General features: G+C 42.8%; 1 protein-coding gene across 2 annotated transcripts in view; it reads left to right on the forward strand.

The window, feature by feature from the left end:
- The window catches only part of cd276 (CD276 molecule), a 65,104-nt gene that overhangs the window by 8,209 nt on the left and 35,514 nt on the right, over window positions 1–21,381 (forward strand). For both annotated transcript variants that reach the window (XM_030765881.1, XM_030765880.1), the window contains exons 3-4: window positions 7,459–7,809; window positions 10,234–10,530. In XM_030765881.1, coding sequence (XP_030621741.1) covers window positions 7,459–7,809; window positions 10,234–10,530 — 648 coding nt within the window. The remainder of the gene's footprint in view (window positions 1–7,458; window positions 7,810–10,233; window positions 10,531–21,381) is intronic.

The following is a 21,381-nucleotide window of genomic DNA, read 5'->3' on the forward strand; positions in this document are numbered from 1 at the left end:
AATACTTTCAACTATGCTGTGCAAGCCCCTTTACTCAAATGAGGGAAGTCGTAACGTAGAACCGTCAGGCATGCACCATGTATTCCAGGAGTAGTATGTAGTATGTAGTATGGACTAATCATAGATGATGCTAAGTAGGGCTGAACGATTAATCGATTACAAGTCTAAAATCGCGATTTGAAACAATGCGAAGGCTGCGATATAGGATATAAGTTACGGAGCGCGTCTGACCCAAGGTTTAAACTGTCTTGGCTATGGTTTTACAAATTCATGCCGTCCTCCTTGTGTGACAATCATGCTTACAAATCAGAAGTGCCGTACTCCTCGCGTACCAGTAATGCTCACCAATCAGAGGTGACCCAAGGCGACGCCCACCAACAACAAACACGTGAAACCCAAGGAAAACGTTACCTTTTAAAAAATTATTATTACTTTGTTCATTTAATTTGACACATTCACAGCTTTTGTGATATTTGTTCTAAATTCGGTTGTTCTATGTTCTATGCTAATTAAGTAAGGGATAATGTCATTAATGCGAAATAGGCTAAAGCCCGACGCATAAGCCCGTCGGGGGTTTATTTCGCATAATGACCGGCTCGCTGTACATTATCCCGCTTTTTACACGGCTACTTACCAAAGAAATCAATAATTTCACACAAAATATTGATCCAAAGTGATTTTATTGCTTCCGCTGAAAAAAAAAATGATTAGAACTGCGTCCATAGCAGCGGTCTGCTATTCAGAAATAACAGATTGTAGAATGCTGTAATTGACCAATCGGAATCCAGTGCTCAACAAAGTCATGTAATAAATCTTTAAGTTCCCATCATTACATTGGAATATAGAGCAGGGAATATTTTGATGGTATGTCATGTGGCAAAGCTCCATCTCATGTTTTAAATCTATTACACAGTGAATATTGCACTGAAGCTTGACTTTAAAAAAGTATAGGCCTGTCGCAAATCAAATCGCAATCGCAATATCTGTCAGAAAAATCGCAATTAGATATTTTCCCCAAATCGTGCAGCCCTTATGCTAAGCCCGCCCCCCTCCTCGAATGAGAAAGAAATGAATCCGCAGGCAATCAGTAAAATGCCTAGCTGACCTGAATTTGGTTTAAATGACCTGAGCCCTACGGCCCTTACACAGTAAAACAACAATGATTGATTAAATTACACGTGGTGTGTCATATAGCGGCTTTCCTAGTGGCAGGAAAGCAAAGCATAAAAACACTTTTGTTTGCAGTTGTCTTTCCCTGGGGTAACCTTTGAGATGTACCAACCTCAAATGCCCTCACCATGCCCACTTTTCCTCCTTGTACCGATTGATTCTGGTAAGAGAGTACACTTTTCCTTCTCACTTACAAATTCAATTTGGTATTATTACCCCCGTAGATGCGATGTTCTTGCTAATTTGATCGTGACCGGTGAAGTATCCTTTTAAAAACAAGCGGGACGCAAGCTTAGCATAGATTGCTTCAGTCACACTACATGAATAATGCACAGGCGCCTCCGGTTTTTGGACTGCTCTCAAGCTCCTTCGTATCCACATATTCATTGAAACAGAGGGCATTACACACCAAGTACCTCATGATTATTCTCAAAGCACTGTCTGCTGGGACAGCTCTTACATCGATGCCGTTAACGTGCTGAGATTACGTTTTTTTGAGAGAAAATAGCCCAAGCCGTATTCAGGCTTAGGCTTTTCTCAAGGAGCATTTCTTAACAAAATGAATGACCGGCGGTCTGCTCCTGGAGAACATAGCAGGAGTCACATTCTCTCTAAGAAGCTCAGACACAGTTTAGCGCCAGATGTAACCATAAACCTCTCTGATTTTTAAAGTGGGAAGATATAAAAACATCTTGATAGATTCCAACACCAATCTAGGTCTCTAAAATGATCTCAAGGAGGCCCTGTCTCATAAAGGTTTGTACAAAAAGTCTATGCCTGTGTTGCTGTGTGATTTGTCGGAAGAAAAATAGCAGGAGAGATGTAAATAATAAGTTTCTTGATTAATTCTCCTCACTGAACGCAGCTAGACTTATCACTTCGGTTATGATTTTTTGAATCCTGGGGATGATACATATCAAATCCTTGGCGTTATGAGAAAACTTGTCCTTCATTACATTCTCCTTATCACCATCTATGCACATCTGAATGCAAACAGACTCTAGACTGGATAGAGAGGACCCTTGTCAAGCTGACCCTTGAATTTAAATCACCTTTCTCATTTTTTGCCGTGCATTCTGTTCCTGAAAGATTTAGAGCTGTGGAGGAACAGAAAAAGCACAGCTCGGAGACCTGGCTTCCGTGGCCTGTGTGCCTTATTACCAGAGTAGATGTCAAGACCTCGTTTACTCAGGGGGATTAAAACATTACCTTTACTCCTTTTCTGTAATGCAATGTGGCTTTCTGATCAGCCCTCTGCAGCTCTAATGTAATTGTATGCATAGTGTGTAAGCTCACCTTAACTCCCTTCATTTGGGATTTAGCAAGACAAACTCAAATCCCTGCCCTTCTCTCTCTCTCTCTCTCTCTCTCTCTCTCTCTCTCTCTCTCTCTCTCTCTCTCTCTCTCTCTCTCTCTCTCTCTCTCTCTCTTTCTTTCTTTCTTTCTTTCTGTGCTTTCCTCCTTGGGCATGCTCATCGCTGGTTGTCTTGCTGCCTGCAGAGTTCCAGATGTCCTTATCTCTCTAGGCTCCTGAGCAACTCCTCCCTATTATCTGCCAGCCTGAGCCTATTAACAGGTTATTGACGGGATATGAGACCAGCCTGCCTGATAAAACTGCTGTCTGTGGAGAGAGAGAGAGGAAGAGAAAAAAGAACAGAAAAGATGAAAGGAAGGAGGACAGAAAAGAAGAATGAAAAAGAGGGAGAGAGAGAGAGAAAGAGAGAGAGAGAGAAAGAGGGCTCATGAGTATTGATACTTTGAGTATTACCCTGATATGACAGGGCATATACATAGCACATCAATAAAGCTCATTATAGCTCATTAAAATGTAACTTAAAATCGACTGTGAAAATAAGATTGGAGAAAGAGGGATGATGTAAAGAAGGATGGGGAGATTTTTTTTTTATTTTTGTGGTGCACATATATTTATCAGAGAGAGAGAGAGAGAGAGAGAGACAGACAGACTGATTTGATTCTGTCTGCGACAGTGCTCTGAGGCCCAGATGTTGTTGATGCGTTGCTTTTTTAGAAACACAGTGACCCTCTAATAACATGCAGAGACACATCTGTAACACCTTTGCTCTGTTTCTCTGAGGTGACTGAAATGAGTGCTGTGCCAAATGGGTTCTTTCATGCTGCCGGCACCTCCCAGACACGAAAATAATTTTACACTTAGTGAGTTGTTCTTTCGGGAGCTGTGTGGATGCAGTATTTAGGCTTTCAAAGACTGTAAGCTTGTGATGGTGGATTGAGGTCAGAGATGTATATCATTTGTTTCTTTGCCATTTTGAGAGGTTTTGACAGAACTGTCTCTAGTACAGGTCAGACAGGCTGTGTTAACTCAGTCAACCGAATCATTGTTGATCCCGTACTAACAAAATGCACTGTTCAACTTGACCTGCAATGCCTTGTTTAAAGCAGCAGGGGGCATTATTGCAACACTGTCATGATTTGCTTTCACACATTCAGCCTCACAGAGCATCATCTTGTCTCTCTTATGTTTGTGCTCATTTTCTGCATTAAATCAAGGTTGCCTTCAAACAATTTTTTTTCTCCTCTCACATTTAATCTGATTGGGTTTTGTGGGGGTGTTTTTGTAGCCTATGTCTGTACATGTGTTTGGCTGTAATTAGTGTGACTGTTCTGTGAGACTGGGCTCCCTGTGCAACTGTGACATCTGTGTTTCTAAAATGAACATGTGGAGGGGTTGATTGTTACCCTGTCAATCGCTGCCGTGTCAATAAAGCCGTGTTTCAAGGGGAGCAGGTAGATATTGAACTGTGTTTGTTTTCCAATGTTATTGAGCGCCGTTATTTGAAGCTCTATCTGTGAACGTGTGTGTGTGTGTGTGTGTGTGTCCTCAGAGGGAGAGGTGAAGGAAATATTGAACAGTGTATGTTATTAGAGATAGAGGTACCAGTCTCTGTCCTTTAAGTAGAGAACATTAAACCTCTTTCCTGTGCTGCATGTATTAAAGATGGAGATATGGAGCGCTGGTATTGAACTGTGCAAGAGCCTGAACCAGGGATGGGGAGTGACGAAGGCGGATGGATTTATTGAGCCGGTATGATGCGAGCCTGTCTGTTAGAGAGTCGTGGCACACTGCGTGTATAGCAGCTCAGAGCTTGTACCGAACCCAAAGAAAAAAAAAAAAAACACCCTCTCACCATAGGTCAGGGCTCAGTTTATGTGTTATAAGGCGGAGATAAGGAAAAATGTTGAAATCACTGATCCCAGGTCTGTCCTTGCAGCTAGTTGGTAAACAAAACTCTCACCACACATTTCCCCTGAAGAGGGGTGAGCTAATGCACGTCTGTCCATTCGCTGATAACCACCCCTGTTATCCTGCTTTATCTCAATCTCTCACTGCCATACACCACATAAATAGTGTGTGTGTGCGTGTGTGTGTGCGTGTGCGTGTGCGTGTGTGTGCGTGTGTGTGTGTGTGTGAGCGCACATTTGAGTGTGTGTTAGTTGTGTGATAATGTTAATAATAATGAGATGGCACTGAGAGAAAGCCAATTACCAGTACAGTTTCACAGATTTCTTGACACCTACATAGACACCATGTAACAGCTTTCTGGATGAAACAATACACCAGACCGGTGGGTGCCTGGTGGGCATTTATCTGCCTATTCACAGTCTTAATGGGGTAAGATGAACTGTGTCTTTATTGCTTAGTTATCTAAGTCCTATTGTAGAGTCTTAGTGTAGCTGTAAACAAGCCCTGGTCAGGAGTGAAGGAGAAATTAGAAACGAGAGACTTGGAGAAGATCTGATACAGTACAGAGGAGGAGGAGGAGGAGGAGGCAGTGATAGAGACGTGGTGTATGTCCTGGTGTAATAGAGAAGAGGAAAAAAAGAGTGGGGTAGAGTGTTAACAGGGGTCAAGGGCAGGGGTTTAAAGGAAGAGAGAGACAGAGAGAGAGACGGGGGGGGGGGGGGGGGGTGTTGATCTGGGGTAGTCTTTTGGAAGGGCAGAGGGGGAGAGCCTGTTGGAGGGGAAAGGAGAGAATGAGGGATGAGGAAGAGGAGAGATGTAAATAAAGCACAGAAGGCAAACGCCAGGCCTCACAGGGCTTTAATGAGTTTATTTCATGTGGGTTGTGAAAGTGCCCGCGCTCTGTCTCACAGGCACTCAAACAGAGCCGACGCCCGTAAACACAAAGTGCTGAACGTAAATCCAAACAGTTCAGCCTAACGGCTCCGTCTAGCCACCGCTCTCTTTCTCCCTCCCTCTCACTCTATCCTTTTCTCTCTCTCTCTCTCTCTCTCTCTCTCTCTCTTTCTCTCTCTCTCCCTCTCTGTCTCTCTGTACAGCACACCTGCTCATTGCTATTGAGGGCCCTGATATTTAGAGTGGTCCAGTGCCCTTATATAACTCCACTCTCATCATGGCATCCAGATTTGGATCAGGTTTATACAGATTGTGTATCAGATTTATTAGCTTCAGCCTGAAACTCTTGAAAGGAGCCTGTTGTTTTTTTTAATCCTCTCCATCATAAATGTGCACTTGTCACTAATCACCAAGCCCTGTTTTACTTGAATTTGGTGCATTAGAAGTGGGCTACATTAAAAACATCTCGATGAATCCGCACTCGAAGGGTATCTTGAATTGAGAAGCGTTGTTGTAGAACATTGCTTTAATGTAATTCATTCAGGGAATCTGGAGATATCTTTGACAATTTTGGGGCTTCGCTCATGGAGTCTGTTTCTCTGCCAAGTGTCGTGTGTTGTGTGTGTGTTTGTGTGTGTGTGTGTGTGTGTGAGTGTGAGTGTGTGTGAGCGTGTGGTGCCGACTGTCCAACGACAGGGTGTGCATGAAAACAGAATCCCGTTGATTGAAGCTTTGCAATCAGTGTACGAGTGGTCCCCCACCAGGTTGTCGGCCTGAGAGGAATTGGACACTCCATGAGAGCAGCAGATTCCATGATGTTAGGAAGCCTATTCCCGCTGAGCTGTGCACCGCTATCCCACAGTGCTCTCCTCCTGGCATCCGACACTGTGCTAACACGCCACCTTAAAACAACGTACCGCTGTCTCCTAACCACAACGCTGGCTGGTTTTTACAGAGGAAAGGAAAAATAAAAGAAATATAGCTGTTCAGAATGCAATGAGAGAGATAAAGGGTAAGAAAACATTGATGAAAAAGGAACGAGTGACAGCAGGAGGAGAGGTGTCCTCCTTTCTGATGAGTGAAGGAGAGAGAGGCTCGGGAGACGAGAGAACGAGAAAAACAAAGAGAGAAAAACAGTAGGAGTGTTCTCTTTTCTGGTAAGGCCTAGTCTCTCACTCTTCTGGTATGTTTTTTGATGTATCGGAATGGAGGCGGGCTCAGATCTTTCCTCTCCTCTCTTCTCCTCTCTTCTCCTCTCCTCTCCCCTCTTTCTTTCCATGAGCTCATCCATGCAAGTCAGCCACGGGTGCGTAGGGACTGAGCTAATTGCTCTCTCTCCTCTTCTCCTCTCGTAGGCTCCTTTGTCTCCCTCTCCCTCTCTCTCTCCACTCCTCTCATATGTGACTTTCTTTCTCTCCTCTCCTCCTGTGCTTAGTGACTTTACACAGGCCCAGCACCCCTTACCTACATTATTAATGATGTCACCTCTGCATTCATGGGAAAGCATGTGGAAGTTGGCATAAAACCAGACTTATAACACAAATATTTACTTAATGTATTTCCATCTGTCAGTGTATATGAGGTCTTTTCTCTCAGTGGAGCTTAAGAGCTGTAGAGCATGAGAATAACAGAACATGGCATTTGAAACACAAGGCCTGTGATTTTCTGTGCTTCTCCAGTTGACTGACCTTGTGCCTACGTACAGAAAATGATTTTGGGTCTTAGATGATCTTTTTTTTTTTTTGACACCCAATAGATGGCAGTATGCCTGCAATTGAAAAATACAAATAAAGGAAACTGGAGAAGACCCTTGATGTTAAATGCTGGTAATTTAAGTTACGTATGTCTATATAGCTCATCTGCTTGGTCTGTTTTGGAAATAACAGTTTATTGTTCCATTTTGGGAAAACATTCATATGACAGCTCAAATTGGATAATTCAGATTTGTTTTTACTATGGTGCTGATTTTTTGTCAGTATAAGCAGTGACACTGATAAATTGCGGGGTTGATAATGCAGTGTATCTGTAAACAACGACTTCTTTGTGTTTAGCTTTGTGCTTGTGCTTCCAGGAACCGAGTCCTTGATCTCTGATGGTTATCAGCCTTGTTGAAAGATGTTCATCCATCTAACGTTCCTCTCTCTCTCTCTCTCTCTCTTTGTGATTTTCAGGTGCTTTGGAGGTGCAGGTTCCTGAAGTTCCTGTGGTGGCGCTCCACGGAATGGACACCACCCTCAACTGCACCTTTAGCGGCGTCACAACGTTTAACCTGTCGGACATTTCCGTATTCTGGCAGCTTTCTGACACTAAACGCAGTGTCCACAGTTACATGGGGGGTCAGGACCAACTGACTGAACAGGATGGAAGATTTGCCAACCGTACCAGTATGTTCCCAGACCAGCTGACCAGAGGCAATGCCTCCCTCCTGCTGAGAAAGGTTCGCGTGGTGGATGAAGGCAGCTACACCTGCTTCGTGCGGGTGGTGGACTACAGCAGCGCTGCTCTGATTTTGCAAGTTGCTGGTGAGTCTGGTCTTTTTTCTGTCAGGCCTGAATATGTACAAGGGCATTACATTTCCAACATGGAAGACCCTGGCTTACTTGAGTAGAATGATACATGAAGGATGATATAGATTCTACTACTGATAGACAGTATATATCTTCATTATAATTAACCTCAGCACGGTCCTGCAAGCTGGACTCACAGAGCAGCTGAGCTGAGTTGTTGTTGTTTTATACAGAGGTCAGCTCAATGGAAGGACAGAGAGGACAAAGAAGTTGTTGTTTGTTTTTTTTTAACTGTGTCTTCTGTAATGGGATTTTGCCTAATCATTTTGAGTGACCATATTTACAGCGTGATATCACAAGCTCTTATCAATAAAACAGGGTAGACCCCCCTCCCCCAGTATCCATAGCAATTAGTGAATAATTGTCCTGTCTGTCTATGAGTGATAGTCAACCCTACACAGAAATTGGTCCTAAACGTTTAGTGTCATCATAAGAGCTCAAATAATGGCCCTGGTCAATAATAGCTGATTACTATGACTGCCAGGATCAATACTGTGTCGGTTTGATTATTACTTGCTGATGTGATTGATTGAGCATTACAAACAGTGATGTGAAGTGGTTCCCTGATCAGGTGTGGCCAAATGGTCTCTCATCATTGCAGTGGAGTGCACTCCTGCCCACAAAGATATATTATCATTACTCTATTCTATCAATGGCATCTGACCATCCCCCCTGTGTCTTATGGAAGAGGCTAAAGTGCTCTTTTCATATCTGAAGATGCATCACAGTAAGCAATCTTAATGCATAGAAATGACCCCACCCCCTCAATATTTTTCTATACGGGCTGAGATGGCTGAATTGCCCAGGCTAATATTCATGATCAATAGATGGATTATTTTTATCAGCAGTTACGGTTATAGTTGGGTCGTCTGTTATTGTGGCACTTTGAGAAAACGAATTGGTTCTCTATGGAGGTCTTCCCACGACTCATAGGGACAGAAACCACTGTGTCTAATGTCCAACCTCTTTGAGGATGTTCAAAAGAATCGGTTGCGTTTCCTTGTATTACTCCTGTGCTCTTCCCTGTTGTTTGTTGAGCATTTGGGAATAGGTCTGTGAATAAGGCCCCCTTTTCTGTGCTACTCCCTGGCCCTGTTTACAGCTTGCAATATATCTGATTTTGGTGATCCGATCACAAGTGGACAGCTCTAAAGTACAGGTGTAAACGCACCCAATGCACATTGAATCCACATTGATATCCGATCGCTCAGACCACATTCAGAGGTGGTCTGGATCGCACATGACCACATTCTTATAGCAGTGTAAACATGAATGCGAACTTGTCCACATTGAATGATCGCCTACTCAACTGACATCCTCAGCTTACACAGAAGTACAAACTCATTTGTGTATGTACTCATTCGCGCATCAGTGGCGTCATATTAAAGTACGACAACAGGCAACAACAACAGGCAAAATGGATATTTCTTCTTCTTCTGCTTCTTCTGCTTCTTCTTCTTCTTCTTCTTCTTCTTCTTCTTCTTTTAATTTCTGACAGACTAGGCACAGAAAGTGCACTGATGCCCCCTGCCAGTTAAAAACAACAGCGTTTAATGTGAAAAAGCTTAACATGGCTTAATGTTCCAAAACTATGATCAATAATCACCAAATTTCTCTCGGACATCTCTTGTCAGAAACACCTCCTCCCATCAAAAAATCAAAACCAAAATCCCAGGAGTATGGTTGTTATCTCACGTTAAGTGTTTTCCTCTCTATCGACGCCCATTATAAGGAAACAGCTTAATGTGCCTTAATGTCCCAGAATAACGATCAATGATCACCAAATTTGTCTGACATCTCACATATCATAAGCACAATCAAAAAAGCAACACTGAAATCCAGTGAAATCCAATGAAAGGGGCAACATGTTTGAAATGATGTACGTGTTTATTTGCATATAGAGTGGGAAGTGAGATCCAATCGCAAGTAGTCACTCGAGACACACATTCTAAAGCCAGGTATGAACAGACGTACTTCAGAGCTGTCCACTTGTGATCGGATCACCAAAATCGGATATAATGGAAGGTGTAAACAGGGCCCCTGTGTTGGTGGGGGTGGGGTGTAACACGGACCCGAATTCTTCTGGAAGTAGTGGAATCATCTCTTTTTCTCTCTGCACCCATGCCGTCTCCACTGCTAAGCCTATTAGGGTCTTGGCCTAGTCCTCAGCAAGGATTGGGAGAATCTCTTCTTGGTTGAGGACACAGGCATGCATTAGGTTTCCTTGATTTCCACCCACTAGAACTGGAGGAGTGTGTTACCTTCTAGAGTACTTATTAAGAGTTTAATGACAATCATATGTGGTTTCCAGGGTGAGTCTTGCAGTTATGTTTTTCAGTTTAAATGTTGTCTCTGTCTTTCTCCTCATGTCTCAATCAGCGCGCTACACTGTGCCCGAGGTGATGTGGGACACAGGCTCCAATCCCCGCCCTGGCGACGAGGTGGCACTGACTTGCCTGGCGTACAGAGGCTACCCCGAGGCAGAGGTGTACTGGCAGGATGGCACGGGGCGCAACCTGACTGACAACGTGACAATTTCCCAGGTAGCCAATGATGAGGGGCTTTTCAACGTTCGTAGCGTCCTCACAGTCACTCTGGAACCAAATAGTACCTACACGTGCAGACTGACCAATCAGCTGATAGGACAGGAAAGTCACGCCTCAGTCATTATCTCAGGTAAGCTTGTTTCCTTTTCATCTCACACTTTTCTAGGCACACACAGCAGGCTATAAATGTGAACATCACTGTGTGGTTCTTGTGCTTCTATTTAAGACATAGCATCTGTAGAAGTTTCATACTTTTGTAAATTGATCAGTCAATCAATAGCAAAAGCTTAACTTCCCATCCCTTTATTCCCCCCTCATAGCTGCTCGTTGCAGAAGTTAATGGAAAGAAAATAATGAAATGTCCAATTATGGCCCAATAGGCATGACCATCAGATTTTTCACATTGTTAAATGGAATCAGTGGAGGATTATTTCACAGATTATCGCTATGAAATTAGAATGAGTAGTTTTCATTTGACATTTTTCGCTCACCAGAGCCGATAGTGTTTCTCACATTTGGGCGTTTGGGGAAAAGAACTGACACATAAAGCAGCTGTTGGCCAAGTTTTGTCTGTTTTTTTTTAGTGAGCAGACAGAGTCTACAAAGGAAGTCATTTGAGTCCAGGCGGTGTCTGTGGACACTGTCTGTAGACACTGTCTGGACTCAGAGGTTAGTTGAACAATCGGTACTGATGTCATGTTGGCTTGTTCATGGGTTTGTATTCATTAGTGGATGTATGTTAGGACAAGTAGAGTAATAGAAGTATGGCTATGTTATTCAGGCCCTCTGACAGTGGGCTGCAAGTAAGCCTTGCATGAAGCCAACCAAAGTGGGCTAATTACTGCCAAATATGGTCAAAACAAATGTATTCATTGATATTTTGAACAACTAAATCCTTTTTTATGTTATTTATTTATCATGATACTGCTTTTGTTGTCTTTATACATGTGCACACATGTTTATGTTTTCACATGGGTAAATCAAAAGAAAGCTAAAATCAAGAGAATCAAGGCATCAAAAATGCACTCTCAAATTAAAATGTCTCTGTGACTGTGACTAAGCACAGTGAAAACACGATGCACGGGAATGTGACACAGGCTAATGTAACCGTTGCCCCGGGAAACATTCTGCATTCATAAACGTAAGGCCAATCAGTAACCTTGCTTAAATGGAGCGTTTGATTACTCTCCATTTTTATGATAATATAGATTATTCATGCCTGTTTGCTGTTACTTGATCTCGTATGGTGCATTGTAAGCAGGAGCTCTGTGTTTGTGTGTGAGGTTGATGTGTGTGTGTCTGTGTGGTGATCAGTGCTATTCACTATGTGTGTGGTGTGGATGCTGGTAGACTGTGGTGGGCTGCAGTCACTGTAGGAATGGGAGCAGAGCAGCATGAAGCTGCTTTAAAATAACATGGGATGGCTTAGCTCCTCTCTCCAACATCTCTGTGACTCTGAAGTGTGTGTGTGTGCGCGCGCGCATGTGCGTGTGTGTCGGAGCTCGAATGGGCCGTGTCTGTCAGGGTCACCAGGTCCCGCTTCGGTGATGCGGGAAATGACAATGCTGTCTGGGACCAAGCAGGCAGACAAGCCAGTGTGCGTTGTCCGAGTGTGTGTGTGTGTGTGTGTGCGCGCGACACGTGTGCGTGGTGTGTGTGTCTGCATCCCTAGATCCTGATGGTCATCACCAGTCAGGCATAATTATCAGCATCCCTGCGGCCTGAGATTCATTTGCTGACATCACTCTGCTCATATCAGTTGTGCATTTCAAATCTATCTGGAGCATATTATTATCCGTTATTATTGTGGAAATTCCCCAAAATTCCAACATTTATCTGTAGACAGTTCTTTGTTTTAAGAATGTGCACAAATATATTTTCTTGGCATGTATTGAATACAGAAACATTGATTTAATGTTGTTCTCCTAAACTGCACTGCTCAGTGAACTTAATGCACACCATGAAACAGACGAGTGACTGCCATCAAATGTTGTCATGTTTGTCTGATGTACTTTTAATAAACAGAAAAAAAGCCTAAATAGATATACAGGTTATGAGAGAGTTGTCTGCTCAGGCCTGATGTAGAAAGGAAACCTTAAGCTTTCTAGACCGTTCTAAGAGTTCATAAGAGGGAAATGCCCAGGTGGCAAAAGGCAAGCAGTTTTTCTTTAGTTTGGCACTGACTCAGTCTGATTCAAATTTCTGGACTTTCTCATTCACTGTGATTTGGCATCATCCACCCACAGTCCCAGCATTACCTCAGAAGAAAAACCCCACAAAACATCTTTGTTCTTTACTTTGTTCTTACTTTACCAAAGCTGATACATTCAGGTTGGTGGAAATAACAGAATTACCCACGCTTTTGGGCTGCCTCCGTCAAAAAGAGGATTTGAATCAAACTCAGCAAACCTCACAATCAAGAGCAGCCAGCCAGAGATGGATGGGGGGGGGGGGGGGGGGGGGGGGGGGGTATGGTTCAAAGGTTGTCGTCAAACTGGTCGGGTGTCGGCTGAATCTGGAACGGTCCAGATCGTAATATTGGGGAGTAGTAGTCCAAGATTAATTCTCCCCTCTGCAGCCATCTTAGCCTGAAGATGGCTCATCTTGTTAGTAAACAAGCGGCGGATTTGGTTGTGAGCATTGGGATCACAGTGCCTTGTTTGATATGAAAATGTATTTGCATTTGTTTACAGCAGCTGCTGTCTGCTCAACAACTTCAGTAATTAATTTTGACCCAGCAGAACGACAAAAGTGTTTACTGTTCAGTTTCTATAGCAAGTATAATATTTATTCAGAGAATGTGACTTTTGAAGAGGTACACTTTGTCTGGAGGTTGATTTTTATACAATAAACGCACAATCCAACAGACTCAGTTTGTAACGGTAATAAGTTTATAACTGCGAGCTTTTAGTCTGTAACCATATCATAGTGAACATTACAGCCAGAAAGCGCCTGACATGGTACCTCAAAGCTCTAGCATATTATAAACACACACAGTGCAAAGGTCAAATAAACATGGTAGATTAGAGTTTTGTGGCAAACGTATGTTAAAATACGTGAATATTTTGTGTAGAGGGTTTCAGCTACATAGGCAAGAAATATGTTTCCAGAAGTGAGTGGTAGAAATATTATACAGCTTTCAGTTGCAAAAAACGCTATGTCAGTTTCTTTGATAAATATATTTTTTGTAATCAGAGTATAGACCATCTCTGACTGTGGAATCCTATTACAAGAGTGGAGAAAATCTGCTTATCATTCAAACCAGAGCATTATCCATCAAGAGACAGCGGTCCAGACATAGAACAAGCACATTAAAATGTCACACTCTTTCTCAAATTTTGATTGAAAAATTACAATAGTAATGCAACCATACCCAGGGACCAGAAAAAAAAAAAAAAAACAAGTGTGCAGTGTTATTCCTGAATGAAAAGGAGCTCTTCTGAGCAGCCTCTTTTTGGTTTGACACAGCTTCTCATGTTCTGTCCCTGAAAATATAATGTTATGTTCACAAAACACGATTAGCACTCACACCACACCATCAGTAACAAAACCGTGTTTAGGCAGATCATGTATAGCAAGTATATGCTCAAGGTGACAAAAATTGTAGCGTGAAAGGTATAAAATGATCAAATTGAATATATTCTAGGCTGTTCAATGCATGTGTTTACAACTGGCAGCACCACAGCTTTCATGGAGCACTCTGAACAGAATTCAACAGAAGTCTCAATGTGTCTCTCGTAAATTATGGTGAAATTTTTGTTGGATAAAATATTATCCTACCCATTCAATGCATGGTGGTGACTGAGGTTTATATGTGATAACATATGGGATCAAGTTGTTATTTATTTATTTTTTGATATGTTTTTCCTGTGTGTTTGACCGCGTGGCCGTCCCATGATTCCGTCCCGTGTTGGAGCCATTATCCTCTAGGTGTGTCTGATGTCCCTTCAGCCACATGGCTGCAGACTTAAGTAAGTGGCTCTGGAGGAAGCTGTCGTTATCGACCTCTGGATGCCTGATGCATGAGGGACAGATGTGAGAGAATGAGGAGAGAGAGAGAGAGAGAGAGAGAGAAAGGACTGGAGTGATAACAGAGGGATGCTGAGAGAAGGAGTGGAGAGTATTGACGGCGACCAGGGGCGGAAGCTGTTGCAGTCCTTGTATGAACCCAGTTCAGCTTTAGCCTGCTCAGTTTTCCACACCACTTCAAAAGCCTGCAATTGACGAGTAAACCAGATACAGACTTTCTCTCTGTGCTGCTTGTCTATGAAGCTCCACTGCTCCCCTCAGCGAGTATAATAACTTTTCAGTGCTATAGACTCTCACTCTATTGGGAAAAAGCATCATATCATCTTTTACTGTATTGCACTTTAGATGTCTCTGTCTCTCGTGTACTCTCTGTCTGTGTGTGTGTGCGTGTGTGTGTGTGTGTGCGTGTGTGTGTGTGCGTGTGTGTGTGTGAGTGTGTGTGAGTGCGTGTGTGTGAGTGCGTGTGTGTGCGTGTGTGTGTGTGTGCGTGTGTGTGTGCGTGTGTGTGTGTGAGTGTGTGTGAGTGCGTGTGTAATAAAAATGATAAGATATATGATCTGTGACTGTATGTCTACGTATACGCATGAGGCTGTGACTCTTCCTTCAGTGACTATAATAAATATCAGTGCCATAGATTCTCTCTGTTGAGGGAATGCATCATACCATCTTTCATTGTGTTTCACTGTGTGGGTGTGTGTGTGTGTTATATTGCCGGAATTATTGTCTGATATAGCTATTTCCCTGTAATGATTTTTTCTACATTAATTATTCTAAGATCATCATTGCTCTGTAATTATTTTATATTAGTTACTGGGAAAGGCTGTTAGCTGACGCATGCCCGTCATCTATTTATGTCTGCGCTTTATGCTTTCATGCGGAAAGAGAAGCGCGTCAGTCTATATCTGTGTGTGTGGGCGCTCGTGCGAATGTCTGGGACCTGGCATGCAAACCTCCTGCATGTTGCTCCTCTCTCTCTCTGTCTCTCTCTCTCTCTCTCTCTCTCTCTCTCTGGGCAGCATTGTCTCCATGTCTGCTCTGTTGGCAAGGTAGTACTATTCCCAGCATTGCATGGAGCTGCAGACAGAGAGAGAGAGAGAGAGAGAGAGAGAGAGCTGGGGCTGTTTGCTGAGCTGGTAGTCATGGAACCAGGCTTTGGCAGCCTGGAGATGGAGTGGCTGACAGAAAGGCAGATTGCCCAGGCGCGGCACAGCTCAGCTCAGCTTCGCCAATCTGCTTTACCCCCCTGATCTCCCGAGACTCTCAAGACTCCATCAACTACACGGGAGGCCCCGCTCAAATCCAGCCAGTCAAAGAGACGGACACAAAGTCTCTCTCTCTCTCTCTCTCTCTCTCTCTCTCTCTCTCTCGTTCTCTCTCTCTCTCTCTGTCTCTTTTGATTTCTCTCTCAGAATTCTCATTTCCTCTCCTCCTCTGTATTCATTTATCTACCTCTCCCCATTCCTCTATCTCTCTTTATCTCTTGCATTTTTTTTTGCCTTTCCATCAATCTATTGTTTCTTAGATGTTCTCTTTCCTCCCTAGAATGCGCGCGCACACGCACACACACACACACACACACACACACACACACACACACAGACGTTCCAAGACACGATTCCAATCCCATTTATCCTAACTTTAATAGCCCCACACAGAGAGTGAAGTGTCTCACTCAGGTGCAAATAGGCAGTGCTTGCACGACCACTCGTGGCAGAACATCGCTTTGCTGTGTTTTCCCTTCATTACGTTTTCTGCCAGCCTCTCTCCTTTTTTTTTTTCCCCTGTGTTATTATCTGTTCCACCGGTTGTCCTGACATATGTAGCCAACTAAATTGGTACCTGCCAGGACTGGCCAAGCTAGCAGAAGCCTAAAATAAGCAGATAGTGCTGAGAAAAAAAAAAAAAAATAAAATAAAAAAAACCCACAACACTGTATTTGTCCTCCTTCGACCCTCCACTTCTTTACAGGCCTAATTTAAATGCAATTAACAGTGCCTTTGGAGAAGCAGAAAAACAGCAGTATAAATGAATCTGTCGTCAGCAGAGCTGCAACCAGCAAGCTTCCCCAGTGGAGCACTGTATTCATTAGTGTCCACAGCATAAGCATCCCTCCTCTCACAGAATACATGGTCTGTCTTTAGCTCCGCTATACAATCCAGCGGATGGAGAGGAATTCAATGAAATAATGGGGTCATCTAAAATGCATTTAAGCAGTCACAGTCAGCTTGCTAAGCATATTATACCTTTGGCATTATTAGTCCACCATTCTTTTTGATAGTCCCTCTTGACCACCTTAATACATTGTGTTTTAACCCCCTTGCGTGATGGATTCAGCACTTTTCTGCTGAGAAGAAGTGTGCGGTAAAGTGAATAGGATGAAGGCCGGCATGTACTTTCTGTCTTTTGCACAGGCCCAACTGACATCCCACAGTCAGACTGAATGAAATGAACAACTTCATCACTGCACAGGATTTATTCCCCTCATCTCATTATCACTCGCACTCATAGACTCTGTTACATTGGCCAGAGGCGAGATCGAGGCTGAGAGCAAGGCTTTGGCATGCAACACAGAAATCCAAAAGGTACTCTTAGTAATATACCACTTCTCATAATTTGACCACATATGAATATATACAAGTATGATGACCAGGGGACTAATTGCATAAACTCTCTCAGTGCATAAAACACTTTCTACTTTACCATGACACACCATCTGATAAAAAAAAGGCTCCAAAATGAGACCCATAAGTGGGGCTAGGTATTGACAGACTGACTGGACTGTGGCTCACTGCTGGTAGGGAACACGTATAGTAATGGCTGCTTTGGGGCTGTTTGAAAACCTATCTCTCTCTCGCTTCTGTTGGGGCAGATGGTATTTATGGCAGCTGTAAAGGAGGGAAGGAAAAAAAAAATCTCTTTTGTCGTTGATCAGGTTCATTTTTATTCCTCCTCCTGGTGTGGACGATCAGAAGAGCGCAGAGGCCACGGGGCAGGGTGCACAGAGCTGCAGTTAAAGCTGGCCAGTAGAATCGGTTTCAGGAGGCCTGCCGTCAACCCAACTCAGCCACATAAAATCATATTAGCCGCAGCCGTAGAGACCTATTACAGAGAAGAGTCACCACCACCACCATCACCAGCAACAGCAATAACAACAACAAAATGCCTATACATTTAAAAATTCGCCGCATTAACTGTTAACGTCCGCTCATATTTTACTTTAAGCTAATGAAAGGTTAGCCAGCGAATTATTGTCGCACAAAGGCTTTTAGCAACCTTCGTAAATTGCTTCTTTTTCTAGGCTTTGCAACCGTTTAAATCAATGTCTGCCCGTACACAAAGACCATTGTCTCACAGTGGAATGTATTTTCAATTAGGAGCTGCCTGGAGATTCGGCCCGCCCCTGGTTTAGGTAGCTCTTTCTCTAGTTGACTCTAGAGGACAGTAATTGATTACAAAGTGTGAAATGAAAGTTAAGCGTGGACATAGTGCGCCTGCCTCCCAGTAGGCAAATGTTAGAGGGAACCATGGACTCTCCTGTTCTTACACTTCAGGCTCACACACTGGCCATCTGATGGTGTCATAGATATTTGTTGGCTTTTTCCATCGCATGTGTAACTTTTGCTTGGATTCAACAAAATTCATAGACAATCATGGTGAGACTATTGAGGAAAATCCTTAAAATGTGCTCAATGCTTGACTTGATGAGCCGGCGTTATTCTTTTCTTTTATTCATACACTCTTAAGACTCAGCTGTTTTGGAAGTATTATATCAATCTTGACTGGTATGCTAAGAAACAACCAAATATAGTCTCAGCAGCCCATTAGTCGCTGACAAATGCCTCCAGGGTCGTGTGATTTAATTGGCATGATTAGAAGAAACGGTTCCCTCGTCTTTCCAGTACTTTGATAATGTTGCTGTTTGAATCAAAGCTTGGCATTGTTATTTTTACTGATGGTAAGATGGCAATTTTATGTAATCTACTCATATATTCCTGGTTTGCCTTAATAATATTAAGGACACATTGGAAATCGTTGCCCTTAAAGAAGTTCAAGTTCAAGCTTTCTGATATATGAGACCTATTTACCAGTGGTGGTTGTTGTTTACATATTGGAATTCTGTAAATATGGTAATATGGATGTAGATATGAAAATAAAGACATCTTAAAAAAGGTTTTTTTGTTTATTATTTTTTTTTTTTTAAATTGCCGACAGCAGCCACCAGTGCTAATGGCATAGTAAATCAGTTTAGTACGAGTGTGTTTTAGGTCATTATGGAAATCGGCTGCGAGTCTCTCTCTCTCTCTCTCTCTCTCTCTCTCTCTTATCTGTCTGTTAGAGGATGTATGGAATTAGTAAGGACACGCTCCGTGCTCTGTATCCACCTGTGTCCCCTGCACTGCAGTTCATAACAGCCAAGTGTCCAGAAGGGACACGAGCTCCCTTTTGTCCGATTATTAATTTTGTCAACTGTGTTTAATTCCATTGTAGCGAGGATCAGTATAAATGCTGGCGTGTTATGCGTGACTCTCTGTCAACGACTTCCCACCGACACTCTTTTAAAGCACCTGTCATCTCTGTAATATATCTGCCTGACTGGTTTTCAGCCCTCCACTTCACTGAAGGAGAATGAGAAGACGCAGTCATGGAGGGTTTTTTTTTTTTTTTGTTGCCAGCGTTATCATAACAGCAGAGAGCATGGGAACCTTTTATTTACTGTCAAATCAATCATATCCCGATCCTTCCTTTGTGTTCAGCACATAATGTGACGTGTGAGCAGATGTAATACGATTCTTTTCTTTTATACAAACACAGCCATCAGGAATCATAATGTAGCAAGTTAAAGGATCTTTCAGAAAAGTGCAGTGCTCATTGCTGTCCTCTGTAGATAAATGTTGCAATATCCACTTTGTAAGCACAATAGAGTGAAACATCCCATTTCATTTAAACTACATTTTACAGCGCGATGCTTAAGCAGAAGAGGAAGATCTGGTTTAGACCTGAACCCAGTCATTGCTTACACGTGTATCCAGCTGCAAGCAGCAGGAGGACGCTCAGTGTGGCTCAGTATTTGGGCCCCATTTAAATTTCTCAGCAGCATCCGATTCCCTCGCAAATGGGGATAACTGATTTCACAGTCATGGAGTATTTAGCCCAAGGCTATGCCACCTGTTTGGCTCTGTGCAGCGGTGGCGAGAAGGATATAGGCGGATCTTGTGAGCGGAGCACTGGCTGGGGGTTTGGGACGGATTAGAGGCACCTGCAGGGGAACAGTTAAAGCGTGGATACAGAAAAGAACCATAGATTGAAAGTGGCTCACATTTTATCATTAGGAGAGAGAGAGAGAGAGAGAGAGATTTGGACTCTTGGGGCACAGTTTTAATTGTTGGAATACAGGATTGGCAAGTAGACTAACTTGAAAATTATTTAAGGAGGTCAAGCAAATAACGAGATTAAAAAAAATAAGTTAGGTGTTGTATGAAAATATGTCATGACTCTGTCCCACACATTCTGAGATGGGTCTGCTTATTTGTGGTCATAATGAAGGAGTCCTGACCTGGACTACAGTTGTCTTTGGAAAGATTCTTCTGTTAAAACTCTGAACGTTTCAGTGCAGCTCAAGAGAACCAAAAGTTTAGGTTACCTCACCTTAGAAAAAGAACATATTAGCCTATATGTTTGATGTAAATTGTGTTGTATTGGTTTTGTGTGGTATGTGCATATTTTGCTTACTAACATGTTCAGGAAAAAGGTTGATGAAAAATCGTTTGAGAGTTTCATGTAATCTGTGCAGAGTTGACATTGGGAACCATTAATAGAGCAAATATTTCATTGCAGATAGTGAACGCATTGAGAAACACTGACCTTTACTAGCATATTCCATGGTTAAAATCATTAATAGATCTCTCACAAATGTCATGTATTCACACAGCCATTCTAAAGATTATGTCAGTGGTGCTGGTTGCTTTGCCGACCAGAAATAAAATCTAATCTTGAGAAATGTAAAGACATCAAAGAAAATATTCAGGCTATTCTTCCAGACCATGAACTGAATTAGACAGTCTACCTGGGTCCTGACAACTCCTGGTTTTGTTTTGTATTAGAGTGATCTGTGTGCTCCATCATATTGTTTCCATGCTTGTTAGTAAGCCTACAGGTAAAGCCACACTCTTATGCAGCATCTGCATCACTCCAACTAGTTAAGTCACACACAAACTGGCACAGATACGTCAAAGCCGTACATGTTTGTTTTCTGCCCCGGTATAGATATCACTTCAACCTGCAGTGTATTTGTGACTCTGTATAGCTCAGAGTTATGCCTATGGGCCTCTGTTATGCTTCTGTTGATGCATAACACATTTTATTAGTGTATGGAGACCTCTCTTTGTTTTCAAACTCATATCACACACTTCTTACCCAAAGACGGCAATTGCATCAACCCCGTCTTCCAGAGGGAGGTGGCGAGGGAGCTTTATTTCACATGCACTGAATTGTCTCAAGTGTTATGTCGTGATTTATTAAAGATTCAGATCTGCCCTGACTATCAGCTCGTCTCAGGCACTTGTCTTTGCTGCGAGGAACTCTTAAGGAATTCAGACAACTGTACGGAGCGAGAGAGCAAAAGTGCCTCTCCAGCTGCTTTCAAAGGTCTGCTTCCTTAGTCCCACAGGCGGTCCAATCCAGATCAGACACTTTGTGTTAATGGTGCTGAAAAAAAACTTTATTCCGTTTCATGATTGGACCTTGACTGAAGTGTATGCGTTGACACTGCTAAGACCAATTACAAAGTGTAGAACCAAGAACAGATGGAGACCTTTTGATGTGTGTAGAGTCACTTCATCAGCATGCAGACTGAATCCCCACATCAGCAAGCAGAGTGTAAACAACATTCTGGTGTTAATCTTGTCCTGAACTTGTTTTCTGACCAAAAAAAAAAAAGTTCCCATCCATTGTG

This window comes from Chanos chanos, chromosome 2 (assembly GCF_902362185.1).
Source record: "Chanos chanos chromosome 2, fChaCha1.1, whole genome shotgun sequence".
Taxonomy (NCBI): domain Eukaryota; kingdom Metazoa; phylum Chordata; class Actinopteri; order Gonorynchiformes; family Chanidae; genus Chanos; species Chanos chanos.